The 13,148-nt window shown below is 44.7% G+C and overlaps 1 protein-coding gene across 12 annotated transcripts in view; it reads right to left on the reverse strand.

Moving 5' to 3' along the window:
- The window catches only part of NEO1 (neogenin 1), a 517,036-nt gene that overhangs the window by 147,002 nt on the left and 356,886 nt on the right, over positions 1–13,148 (reverse strand). For all 12 annotated transcript variants that reach the window (XM_048866141.2, XM_048866140.2, XM_048866143.2 and 9 more), the window contains exons 6-7: positions 11,462–11,616; positions 10,410–10,530 (exon numbers count right to left, since the gene is read on the reverse strand). In XM_048866141.2, the coding sequence (XP_048722098.1) occupies positions 10,410–10,530; positions 11,462–11,616 (276 nt within the window). The remainder of the gene's footprint in view (positions 1–10,409; positions 10,531–11,461; positions 11,617–13,148) is intronic.

A 13,148-nucleotide genomic window follows, 5' to 3' on the forward strand; every position in this document is an offset into this window, starting at 1 on the left:
TGGAACCCCCCTTCAGGTAGTTAAAGGCTGCTATCAAATCCACCCTCACTCTTCTATTCTGCAGACTAAATAACCCCAGTTCCCTCAGCCTCTCCTCATAAGTCATGTGGCCCAGCCCCCTAATCATTTTCGGTGCCCTCCGCTGGTCTCTCTCTAATTTGTCCACATCCGTTCTGTAGTGGGGGAACCAAAACTGGACACAATACTCCAGGTGTGGCCTCACTAGTGCCGAATAGAGGGGAATAATCACTTCCCCCAATCTGCTGGCCATGCTTCTACTAATAGAGCCCAATATGCCGTTGGCCTTCTTGGCAACAAGGGCACACTGCTGACTCATATCCTTCTCATAGCTTCTCGTCCACTGTAATCCCCCGGTCCTTTTCTGCAGAACTACTGCTTAGCCAGTCGGTCCCCAGTCTGTAGCAGTGCATGGGATTCTTCCTTCCTAAGTGCAGGACTCTGCACTTGTCCTTGTTGAAGTGCAAGGACTTCTTGCTGTATTTTGTGCAGGAAAAAAAGGACATATTGCTAGGACCTTTGGAGTATTTTCACCTTCCAAAAGATGATTAACCAGAGGTCACAAGATCAATATCCTGCCATTACAATATGAAGACTCTGGTCATTTTTGCTTCTTAGTTTCTCTAAAAACCCTGCAAGATAGGATCCCATAAACTTCACCACTAAGTAATATATTTGAATTGACAATATATATATTATAACATATAATGGAACCAGTAGGGCCAGCAGCCAGGACCCCGGGTGCGCAGGGCCAGCAGCGAAATTTAATGTTAACTGAAACTGATTAACCGATAAGCATCAGTCTTACCAGTTAAACTTTTACATCCCTAGCTCAACCAGGGCATAATTAAATTAAAAATGAACATTTAAAAAAAGCTTTTTAGGAGGGATCTAGAGACTCCTGGGAGCCCTCTCCCTGAGACTAGAATGAGACTCTCCCTTCCTGATATGATGTCTGAGAGAGCCCTCCCAGGAGTCCCTTCATGGCAGCATTAAAAGGGAAGCGGGAAGAAGTACTTCAGCTGTTGAACCAGGAGGCAATGAGAGTAGCATCAGGGCTCGGGTGAAGAGGAGGGTAATATTTATAACAGCTACATCCCTAAAAGCTTGCATAAATTGCGGGTCAGAGTGTGGCCAGAAGGGCACCAGAGACATACTTCAGAATCATGTGTGATAACTTAGGAAGCAGGCATCCCCATAAATACAGGAGAGGGTGGATGGACTCAAGATATTTGCACTGGGGGGAGAGAGAGCATTGTACACAACCCACATGCTGAATGCTGCAGTCTAGGGAAGTGAAGGGGAGATATTGTTAGGGCAGGAAGAATAGTACCCAGACCATCCTGCCAGGCCTCTGACCTTTCCACATCCTGCCCCCTACAGGCAGTACTGCCCTCAATTTTCTGCTCCCTGCAGAAGAGCAGTCCTTTACTGCCGGAGAGGAACAGCACTTTGAGATGTGTCTAAGCCAGGCCACCCGTTTCCCATCATCCCGCTTTTCAAACAGTTAGTATGGCACCAGCGACCCCTCCCCTCCAAAAATATTAACAACTTGTTTCCCCTTTAAATCGCTCATTATTTGTTTCAAGGTCTCTGCCACACATAGCTTGTCCTCAGACACAAGTTTTTCAGAATTTCTCATTAATGCAAAGAAACAAAATCTCATCCACAAAGGGTGATGTTATCAAAGCAAAATATCTAATTTCTATAATTTTAAATCTGTTTTATATACAGGTTTCTAGTGTACTATAATTGTTAGCGTGCAGTGGACTGCAGCAAATCACTGAATTGCATCTGTGGAGTTTGAAATTACTGTACATGCACAGAAAATGAAGACTTATTCTATGGCTGATTATCATATATAATACAGATGTTTATGACATCTACAGCAGAAAACACAAGAGCACAATATATTTCAGTTTGAAACTATTCCCTAGCTGGGCCAGCCCACTTCAGCAAGGACATGACCAAAATTGGAAAGATCTAGAGCAAGACAACAAAAAACAAACACCAAGAAAGACTTTCATACAAAGCATTCAGAAAGATTGAGGCCTTGTCTACACTACAGGGGGAGATCGATCTAAGTAGATCTACTTACTACGGGGTCCACACTATGCTATGTCGACGGAAGATGCTCTCCTGTTGACTCCTTTTGTGCTTCTCGATAAGGTGGAGTACAGAAGTTGATGGGAGAGCGATCTGCGGTCGATTTAGTGGGTCTAGTATCGACCACCAATGCTTCAATCACCACGCGCTGATCCCCCGGTAAGCGTAGACAAGCCCTGAGACTATTTAGTTTAAAGAGGCAGTGACTGAGAGCTGACATAAAGCACAAAATAATACATGGTAAGGAAGTGGTCAGCTGTACTGCTATTTAACCTCTCTCAATACCAAAGATCTTCATCCGCACCTTCAAGGTCCTGCATAATTCTGCCTTTTCCACTTAACCAAGCTAATTTCTTATGTTTTCCACATCCCACCTCTTTCTTGCCAATACTGACACTATTGATGCCTTATTATATTTAGGTTCCTATGACTCTCATCACAGTAGTATCGGTTTGTCCATCTTTAGAAGATAGAAAAAACTGAGAGATTGGGAAGGGAAGGAAATTGACTTAGTAAGCACCTTCAATAGGTAAGAAAACCATGCACAGACAGTAAGGAATTTTTTGCCATTTGTACATTTTGACTTGATTTTTCAAACTTCACAAAGCTGATATTTCTCATCACCAGGAGCCAAGTCTGAAGATTTATAAAACAGCTGTTTGAGTTAGCATGCCAATAACCTTCAAGTGTAATATATTTTAATTTGCACACCAAACAAAGATTAGTACCAGGTCACTATCTTCATGTACTTTAAGACATCCATACACTCCCTTTCCTGAAACTTTACTTCCTCCTTGCCTTTCATTTATTCTGAGATAGTATAAAGCTTTAATAGCTTATTTTGATATTATCTCTCTGTGTATAAATGTGATGGCAGGCAGCACAGTACACCACTTTTCACGAGTTAGAATTTAATATGCACAGCTCAGTCGTGACTTTGCTCCACCACTTGTTAAGCTATCATTCTCAATGAAGAAAAATTAAATGTGCATTATGCTATCAACCTTGTGATTATATGTCAACAAAGAGCAGTATTTAGAACATATAGGTGTTACACATGGAGTGCAATGTTAAAAACATTGCAGGCCACGTAACAGAAACATAATTTCATAGGTGTAGTGTTACACCTGTTATGAGAATCCACCAACACTGCTTCCATAATCCTCTGGCAGCATGCAAAAGATAGGACAGAGTTGTAAGGCAAAGTCCTTTACTGTAACAGGTAAGATTGCTGGAGCAGGACAGAAGGTGAGACAGTAGTAGGAGGAAACAAGCAGCAGAGGAGTGACACCAGGGAATTAAAGTTGAAAGAGAAGGAGGAAAGCAAAACTCTTGGGAGTTTTACAAGCCTGGACAGGGCCTGAATCCAGAACTCAGATACATGAATTATTCAACATTTAAAAACAAAATGAAAACATGGAGTTATCCTTCCATTTCCCAACTTCTGAGAACTTCTCAATCTGATTTGTGTAGTCATCAGAATCCCTCAAGAAGAGATAAGATTACTTTTAATTTTGTTCCCTGAACACACAAATAGTAGTAAATCATTGTTGCATCCAGATTCCTAATACTGGACAGATGGGGAAATACCATAGTTTATAGCACTAAAGCAGTTGAATCTTTCACTCCAAAATATGTAGCAAATTTTGTAAAATACAGAAATGACTTCAACTAGCACTGAAACATACCCACAATGTACAGTATATTCTCTGTATACTGAACACCCAAAATTATGTCTAGCTGTTCTATTTCTGCTAGTATTGTAAGTGCAGCCATACAATGTCTATGGTCCTATCTGAACAATATCTCTTCTTTAATTTTTCTGAACCCAAAGGAATCCTTTTCTGTGGACAACAGAATGCATAGCAGGTACCTTCCTTGCCATAAAAAAATGGTTACTCACTTTCTTGTAACTCTTGTTCTTCAAGATATGTTGTTCATGTCCATTCCAACCAGGTGTGTGAGCGCCTAGATGAGCTCCCCAGCCCATATCCGAGGCGTCTGTCACCAATGAGAGAGAGGGCTGAGGGCTGGCAAAGGGCACTCCCGTACAAACCACTCGCAGGTCAAGCCACCATAGGAGGGAGTCCAACACTGGGTGGGACAGGGTTATGATGCTGTCCAGAGCATCTCAGGCTGGCTGATACACCTACTCCAGTCAAGACTGGAGTGGGCGCAGTCTGAGTCTGGCATGCTGTACCACGTAGGTGCATGCAGCCATGTGCCCCAGCAGCTTTAAGCAGTTCCTTGCTGTGGTCGTGGGGAACTGTCTGAGGCCCCGTATGATGTCCCCTAGCGAGCGAAAACTGGCTTCCGGGAGGTATGCCGTGGCTTGAGTCGAGTGCAGGACTGCGCCTATAAACTCTATCTTTTGTACTGGGGACAGAATAGATTTGGCCTTGTTTAGGAGGAGACCTGTCATAAATATAAAGGGAAGGGTAAACCCCTTTGAAATCCCTCCTGGCCAGGGGAAAGCTCCTCTCACCTGTAAAGGGTTAAGAAGCTAAAGGTAACCTCGCTGGCACCTGACCAAAATGACCAATGAGGAGACAAGATACTTTCAAAAGCTGGGAGGAGGGAGAGGAACAAAGGGTCTGTGTCTGTCTGTAGTCGTCTTGGCCAGGGACAGAACAGGAATGGAGGCTTAGAACTTTTAGTAAGTAATCTAGCTAGGTATGTGTTAGATTATGATTTCTTTAAATGGCTGAGAAAAGAATTGTGCTGAATAGAATAACTATTTCTGTCTGTATCTTTTTTGTAACTTAAGGTTTTGCCTAGAGGGGTTCTCTATGTTTTTGAATCTAATTACCCTGTAAGATATCTACCATCCTGATTTTACAGGGGGGATTTCTTTATTTCTATTTACTTCTATTTTTTATTAAAAGTCTTCTTGTAAAAAACTGAATGCTTTTTCATTGTTCTCAGATCCAAGGGTTTGGGTCTGTGGTCACCTATGCAAATTGGTGAGGCTTTTTATCCAACATTTCCCAGGAAAGGGGGGGTGCAAGTGTTGGGAGGATTGTTCATTGTTCTTAAGATCCAAGGGTCTGGGTCTGTAGTCACCTAGGCAAATTGGTGAGGCTTTTTACCAAACCTTGTCCAGGAAGTGGGGTGCAAGGTTTTGGGAAGTATTTTGGGGGGAAGGACGCGTCCAAACAGCTCTTCCCCAGTAACCAGTATTAGTTTGGTGGTGGTAGCGGCCATTCCAAGGATAACGGGTGTAATATTTTGTACCTTGGGGAAGTTTTGACCTAAGCTGGTAAAGATAAGCTTAGGAGGTTTTTCATGCAGGTCCCCACATCTGTACTCTAGAGTTCAGAGTGGGGGAGGAACCTTGACATGGTGGCACAGTGGTGGGATTAACCTGAAATCATCTGAGATCCAGTTGAGATTTTTTGAACTAGAAATACAGATTTTAAAAAGGAAATTTTTTTTTCTTTGGAAAGAAAGTCCAGAAAGCAGCTTTGAAACTGAAAGCAGCTTGGTTTCTCTCTGCTTTGTGGCCAAGCAGAGACAAAAGGGGATTATCTTGTGAATTGCAGGTTTTCTTTGCCTGGAGGCAGGGTACTTAACTCCTGCAGGGAACTTCACAGTCTTCCAACCCAGAGGTGTTTTTTTTTTTCTTTTCTTCCTAAAAGTAAATAGGGGGTGTGTGTTCTACCCATTTGCTTTTTCTTTGGGCTGGGTAAGCAGGTTTCCAAGTAATTGGAGGTTTTTTGCTTTGATTTGGGCCCAGAGCAGAGACAAGGGAATTGTCTTTTTCTGTAGGCTGACAATCACTATCAGAGAATAGGTATTCTATTCCAGCACAGCAAAATTTTACAGCCACGTTTTGTTTGTTTATTTCTAAACCTCGGGTGTAAAGTTAGTTAAAAACAGAGAGGTTAGAATGACCAAATCCTCAGCTCGACTACAGCTGGAATTAGCCAAATTTCAGGCTGAGGAAAGACAAAGGGAACATGAAAGACAGATAGAACTCATGCAGCTGAAGAAGGAACAAGAAAGGGAGGCAGAACAACACCAAGAGGCTGCCCACAAGAGGGAAATGGAGGCAAGGAAGCATGTGGAGGAGGAGAGGGAAAAAGAGAGGAAGCATGTGGAGGAGGAGAAGGAAAAAGAGAGGAAGCATGTGGAGGAGATGGAGAGGATAAAGGCCCAGCAGAATATACCAACAAACCCTAGCAATCCTTCTCCAGGTACCACTTCCCATCCCAGAAAGTTCCCCACCTACAAGGCAGGTGATGATACTGAGGCCTTCTTAGAAAACTTCGAAAGGGCCTGCCTTGGGTACAACCTCTCTACTGAGGCCTTGTTTAGGAGGAGACCTAATTCGAGGAAGGTCCTTCTTATGAAGTCAACCTGACCCTCCACTTGGGCTCTGAAGCGGCCCTTGATCGGCCAGTCATCGAGGTAAGGAAAAACCTGAATCTGGCACTTGCGCAGGAACAACGCGATGACTGCCATGCATTTTTTGAATACTCGGGGAGCTGTCGACAGTCCAAACGGGAGGACGGCAAACTGATAGTGGCCGCTGCTCACTACGAATCTGAGGTAAGGCCTGTGATGTGGGACTATTGCGATGTGAAAATACGAGTCCTTCAAATCGAGGGAGACGTACCAGTCTCCTGGATCCAGTGAGGGGATAATGGAGGTTAGTGAGACCATGCAGAACTTGAGTTTCTTTACAAACTTGTTGAGCTGCCACAGGTCCAGGATGGGTCTGAGGCCCCCTTTAGCCTTTGGTATTAGGAAATACCAGCAGTAAAAGCCATTGCCCCTTAGCTCCTGAGGAACCTCCTCCACTGCCCCCACTGAGAGAAGGGACTGCACTTCTTGAATTAGAAGTTGCTCGTGAGAGGGGTCCCTGAAGAGGGACGGGCACAGAATTGCATGGAATATCCCCTAGAGTCCTTCAAACTGTGAAGTCTCTTATCTGTTTTTTCAGAGAAAAGGGAGAATCCCTAGAAGGGGAGGTCCTGTATGGTCTGCTGGACCTCGTGGGGCAGTCCAGAGACTTGTAGCCAGGAGCCTCGCCTCATCACCACCCCCATGGCCATTGTGCGCGAGTCTGCATCGCTGTGTCCAGAGCTGCTTGCAGAGAGGCCCGGGAGACCAACTTCCTCTCCTCCACCAGTGCAGAGAACTTCACCCGAGAGTCCTGAAGCAGGAGCTCCGTGAGCTCAGCCATTGCCGAGCAGGTGTTATGTCCGCAGCGGCTTACAATGACCTGCTGGTTGGTTATTCGGAGCTGCAGGCTTCCGGTCGAATAGACCTTTCGGCCAAATAGGTCCAGCTTCTTAGCGTCCCTGTTTTTAGGGATGGAGCCTTGGAACCCCTGGTGCTCTCTCTGATTGGCTACATTGACCACCAAAGAGTCTGAGGGAGGGTGGGTATAAAGGTGTTTGTACCCCTTAGACAGCACAAAGTAGAGCTGCTCGGTTTTCTTGGCCCTAGGGACCAGAGAAGCGGGGTCTGCCGCAGATTTTTGGACATGTTAACTACTGTTTTTATCAGTGGCAGAGGAACCCTGGATGAGCCGGAGGGAGCGAGGATGTCCACAACAGAGTCCAAATCCTCCTCCACCTCCTTGGTCTGTATCCCCAGGCTTTGAGCGGCCTGTCTCAATAGCTGCTGGAGAACACGGTTGTCCTCGAGAGCCAGGGCCGTCGATGTCCCTGCGACCGCTTCATCAGGCGAGGACAAAGATGACAGGATGGGTAGCGGGCCCTGCTCACTACTCTTGGCCCCTCTGGGGTCCCTCGGCACACGGTACTCGAGCTGCAGTGCCGGTACTGATGGTGAGTTCGGCCCTGCAGCTGGTGCCAGGGCCGACAAGTCCAGCGGTGCTGAGCCTGACGGTGCTGTTGGGGTCGAAGCTGGAGTCCTCGGCACTGCGGCTGCCGGGAGAGACGGTGCTGGAGCTGGTTGTGCCAGCGGTGCCCCTCCCTCGGACAACAGTGCTGCTGGAGGCAGTGCCAGCGCTGTCTGTGGCAGGAAAGATGCCGAAGACACCGACGCAGTCCTGGATCGTGGACTTGACCTTGGCTCTGGTGGTAAGCCCAGGGTGTCCAGAAGTGCCATTGAGCAGACGGCTGCCACTGTTGCTGCCATGGGTATGGCTGGTGACTCTGTCAAGACCTGGCATCCTGCTCCGCCATCTGCTGGAGTGATAAGAGTCCACCTCTGACTCCGAGGTCTCAGAGTAGGAGAACCACGGAGGAGAAGTACCCTGGGTCACCGGCGAGCAGTGCTGTGAAGCCAAGGGATGGTGTGGCCCTTCTGTCTATGTGGGCGGTGCCGCGGGTGCTGGTGATGGAGAATGGCGGGCCATCATGGCTGGCTTGCCCCTGGAGTGGAACGGGGGGCTTGCGGTCACGGGCAACTTGTCCCACCTCCGTGGGGAGGACGGCACCGGGAGGCGCATCAGGTCTGTGGCAGCCCGAACGCCTGCGGCGTCGATGGTAGCTGTATGTCCCCTTGGTGGTCCAGGGACTGAGGAAGGTTCGGACTCAACTGGACCCTGGCCGGGGCAGGAGTCGATGAGACCCTGGGTGGAAGCAAGGAGGGGGTGGTCTGTCCCAACGCACTTGTGGACATCGCAGACCCCTTAGGTTTTGAGAGGGGTGATTGACCCCTCACTGGCCTCTTTACCGGCACCAGGGATGGAGAGCGGTGCTGCGCTGAGGCCGACTTCTTATGGCCCGAGCTGTGGCGGTGCCAGGAGGCCTTAGAGTCCTTAGTCGGAGCCGTTTCGTGCACTGTTGGTGCCGGAATGCTGAGCACTGATAAGGATGTGCTCGGTGCTGGTTCGGTGGGTCCCGGGTCGGAGTGTGGCCTCAATGCCTCCTCCATCAACAGAAGTTTTAGTCTCTGTTCCTGCTCTTTGAGGGTACTGGGATGGAAACCCCTGCAGATACGGCACTTCTCTTTCTGGTGACTCTCACCAAGGCACCGCAAGCAGGAAGAGTGAGCATCACTCTTGGGCATAAACTTGCCACAGTCCTCGCAGAGCTTAAACCCTGGAGACCCGGGCATACCTCAGGAGGGGAAAGGTTGCCGGGGGGGGAGGGGGGAACCTCCCAAACCAACTAACTATAACTATAAGGAACTATTAACTAACTGAGAAACTATATACATGATATACTATCAGACACTGCTAAAGTGCTTGCTACCGGAGCGAGCGAAGTTCTAGCTAGTCGTCACCGGCGGTAAGAAGGAACTGGGGGGGTGGATGGTTGGCGGGGCCCTATATTGAGCGCCATGAAGGCGCCACTCCAGGGGGCGCCCAGGCCCACCCTACGGACGCTGCTAAGGGAAAAATCTTCCAGCTGGCGTGCACGCGGCCGGCACACACCTGATTGGAATGGACATGAACAATCACTCGAAGAACCACCAAGAATTCTTAATTCTAAAACAAGACCAGGATCAGACAGGCATTACGAAAGTCAAATAATAGTATGAAATGAATACTCTCTTGCCTGATGTCTTCCTTCTCCTTCATATCAGTTGTCTCCCCTACCCTCCTAAGACTGATTACCAAAAGTTTTGTGACCTGAGGGTGGGAGAGTGATCCAAGATGATGCCCTAGGATGTTATTTGTACGATTCTGTGTTTCTCTTAGTGAGTATTTCTACTATCATGACAGTAGTTATGCTCCCTTAACACCAAAAATATGTAATAGAGGACATCATATGTTTAAATGGCAAGGATGTGAATGTTATTAATGATTTCTCTGACTAGCGCACGATAACAAATATTTATCTTACTCCATAAATGTTCTTTGAAATAATTCTTTTATCAGTTTACAGACGTGATGGAGATTACTTTAAACAAATAAATTCTGACAGAGGAGAATAGCTTCTGAAATTGAAATGAATATTGTCTGAACTAATTCACTTGTGTAAAGTTCCATGACTGCTCATTTTTCACTTCTGTAGTCCCATTGATCAGGTTCAGTTTAGCTAAAGCCACTATATTTTTATCTATCTGTGCCATAGTACTATCTTAGCCTGGCTCTATTGTGTTGTTTTTTTTTTTTTTTTTTAGTAAACAGTCCAGGATAACATAGTACATTCTCCATATTAAAGGGGAATAGTTTGGAGTTCACTCATTTTTTTCCTATTAAAAATATTAATGTACAGTAAAAACACTTAACTCAATGACTCATGCTTTAAAAAGTCTTTCTGGTTTAGCTGAGTTGTGGACATAATGCCTCATGAAGAAAAAGTCCCTTGAAACTGCTCTTCCCCCCCCTTCTGGCACCATGTTTCCCCAGTTTATCTTACCATGTTCAAGTATTATCAGCTGGGCTCCAGCCTGTGCATTTCCAACATCATTTTCTGCAATGCACTGATAGAATCCTTCATCTGATTTCACAAGACCCAAAACCTGCAGGTTATGCTCCTTCTGAGGGGGAAAAAGGCAAAACATTTCATGATGCATTCATTAAAAATGAACTATAAATGCAAGCACATTAGTTTTTAAATGGTTTACTATGACTTTTTGAGAAAAAGCCCACATATTATAATATCATGGAAAAAGGGCTTTGGAGTTATCTTCAGATCTCATGGCTATTATAACAACCATGAGCCTGTCCCACGTATTTTCAAATGGCTACACCAAAAATCACCACAAAACTGTTATTAATAGGCTATGGAAGTCCATACAACCTGATCCAAACATTCAGAAGTTAAGCATAGGCAAGTATACAATCATGTATCAAATAATTATGTTAGTAAAACCAAAAATGATTGTAAAAGACAGACTGCACACTAGGAAATCAAGTTCTTACCTACACAGTCTTGTAGCCTCAGATTAAACCTTTAAGATACATATTACACTTTAAAGTTTGCTCAGCCAAAACTCAGAATTATATCACAAGTAAATCTCTATGGTACATCTTTGTTTGAGATTTTAATTCTTGTGCAGCCAAAACGACTACACAAAACTCAAGCTATCTATGGTCAGAATATACCTCATGGCTTGCCAGTTTTCTGCTGTATGGGAAGGACTGAGGCTGTTCAAATTCAAGCTGATATACTGTCTTCCACCAATTAATTCATAACTGTGTATGTTGCACATAAAATATGTATGCTATAAAGAAACAGACTCTTATAGTGTAAGGAACACAGTGTCTATGCTCTTCAATAAAATGCTTCACACTGGATTATACAGCAATAAAAGATTCACGGAGCCATTTAATGTTTCTGGACCTTAACCACACACTGTAAAAACAGGCAGCTGACCCTGTAAAAGAGCATAGCTTATATGTACATACATAGGAGGATTAAGGTATAGGTCAACAGGTTGAAATGACTGAAAATGAAAATGTACTTACTACAATTTTGAAGTAGTCACTAGGGATCACCATGTCTCCATTCTTGATCCATTTCACTGTTGGAGTTGGTTTCCCAGTCACTTCACACTCAAAGACAATATCCATAGATTCATGAGCATAAATATTAGCAGGCTGCTTCAGAAATTCAGGTGGAGCTTTACATATAAAGGTAGAAGGAGAAAAGTTAGTTTATCTAGACTTTGGTAATATCATTGGAGTTTACACTCTATATAATAAAAACGATAAATAAATTATAAGTCGAGCTGGGTGAAATTTTTGGGACAGAAAGTTTACTTGCTGAAAGACGCAGTTTGGGGTTGACCGGAACTATTTATATATTTGTGTCAAGTTCACCAAGTAGTTTTGATCAAACTGAAAAAGTCTAAAATGTTTCAGTAATGTCGAAATTAACCCAATTACTATCCACTGTCACTGGGCCACGAAGAGAGAGAGAGAGAGAGTATGACTCTATAGCCTGCTAGGTAGGGCACCTACCGAGGATGTGGGACACCCAAATTCAAGCCCTGCTCTGGTAACTAGTTATTTATACAAAGTGGAACAGCTTTAGAGAAGAGATGGAGAAAGCCCCATAACCAGAATATGCCATAGCCCAATTGCAGGGTCACTCTCTGTAAACTGGCAGACCCAAGTTCGAATCCCTTTCTCCACATCACAGAGAGAGGGCTGAACCTAGGATCCCCCTCCCCCCCAAATCACAGGTCAGTGTCCTAACCACTGGTGAGGAAGGCACCATGACCACCACCTCCTCAGTTTTGTAAATCTAGTCCTCCTTTCCTTTTGTCAAAATTCCTGAAAAATCAAAACAAAAATTTTTGGATAGAAACAAAATGATTCATTTTGACATTAGGAAATCATTCAGTTTACATTTCTCCACCCCCCACCCCGCCCCGCCCTACTTTTCCATTCACCAAAAAGTTTAAAAGTCAGTTTTGGTTTCGCCCAAACGAAACATTTTTTTTTTTTGAATTGACAGTTAACAACTCTTTAAAAGTGCTTATTATTAGAGCTGGGTGAATAAAGAGTACACCAAGCACTGTAAAACAAACCATAGCAAAGGCACCCAACTCCCATTACAATTCAATGGGAATTGGGCACCTACCTCCCTTAGGCTCCTTTGAAAATTATAGCTGTAATTGTCAGTGATTAAGAACAATTAAAGTAAGCAGAAAATAATTCTTTAAACTACTTTTAAATTCTAACAGAATGAGAATTTTGAATAATAGCAAGAAGTGCCTTCCATCGCCAAGAGATATAGATACGAAATGTTCTAGCTACTGCTGTTTCAAGATTATATTCAGGGCCAATTAAACAGCCAGCTATTTTGAACTGAAGTGATCTGATGGGAATATACGGGAGAAGAAAATGAGTCATATATGATGGAACTACTCATTAAGAGCCTAAAAATCAAAAGTATTTAAAAATCAATGCAGAATTTAACTGGGGTCCAACAATAAGACTTCCGTTGTTGAGTAATATGTTGCACCCTCTTGCCTGTGAAACAGCTTGCTGCTGCATTCTAAATGGAGACAGAGCGTGCAGTGGCATAGGGTATTAAGCTTGGTCTTAAACCTTAAATGCTTAAACCATATGTCACCATAGCTACGGAACCCAGATGTGAGAAAAATCTACACCCCTCGGTACCAAAGCTATGTCGACCTCACTCCTG

The sequence above is a fragment of the Caretta caretta genome, chromosome 10 (genome assembly GCF_965140235.1).
Source record: "Caretta caretta isolate rCarCar2 chromosome 10, rCarCar1.hap1, whole genome shotgun sequence".
Taxonomy (NCBI): domain Eukaryota; kingdom Metazoa; phylum Chordata; order Testudines; family Cheloniidae; genus Caretta; species Caretta caretta.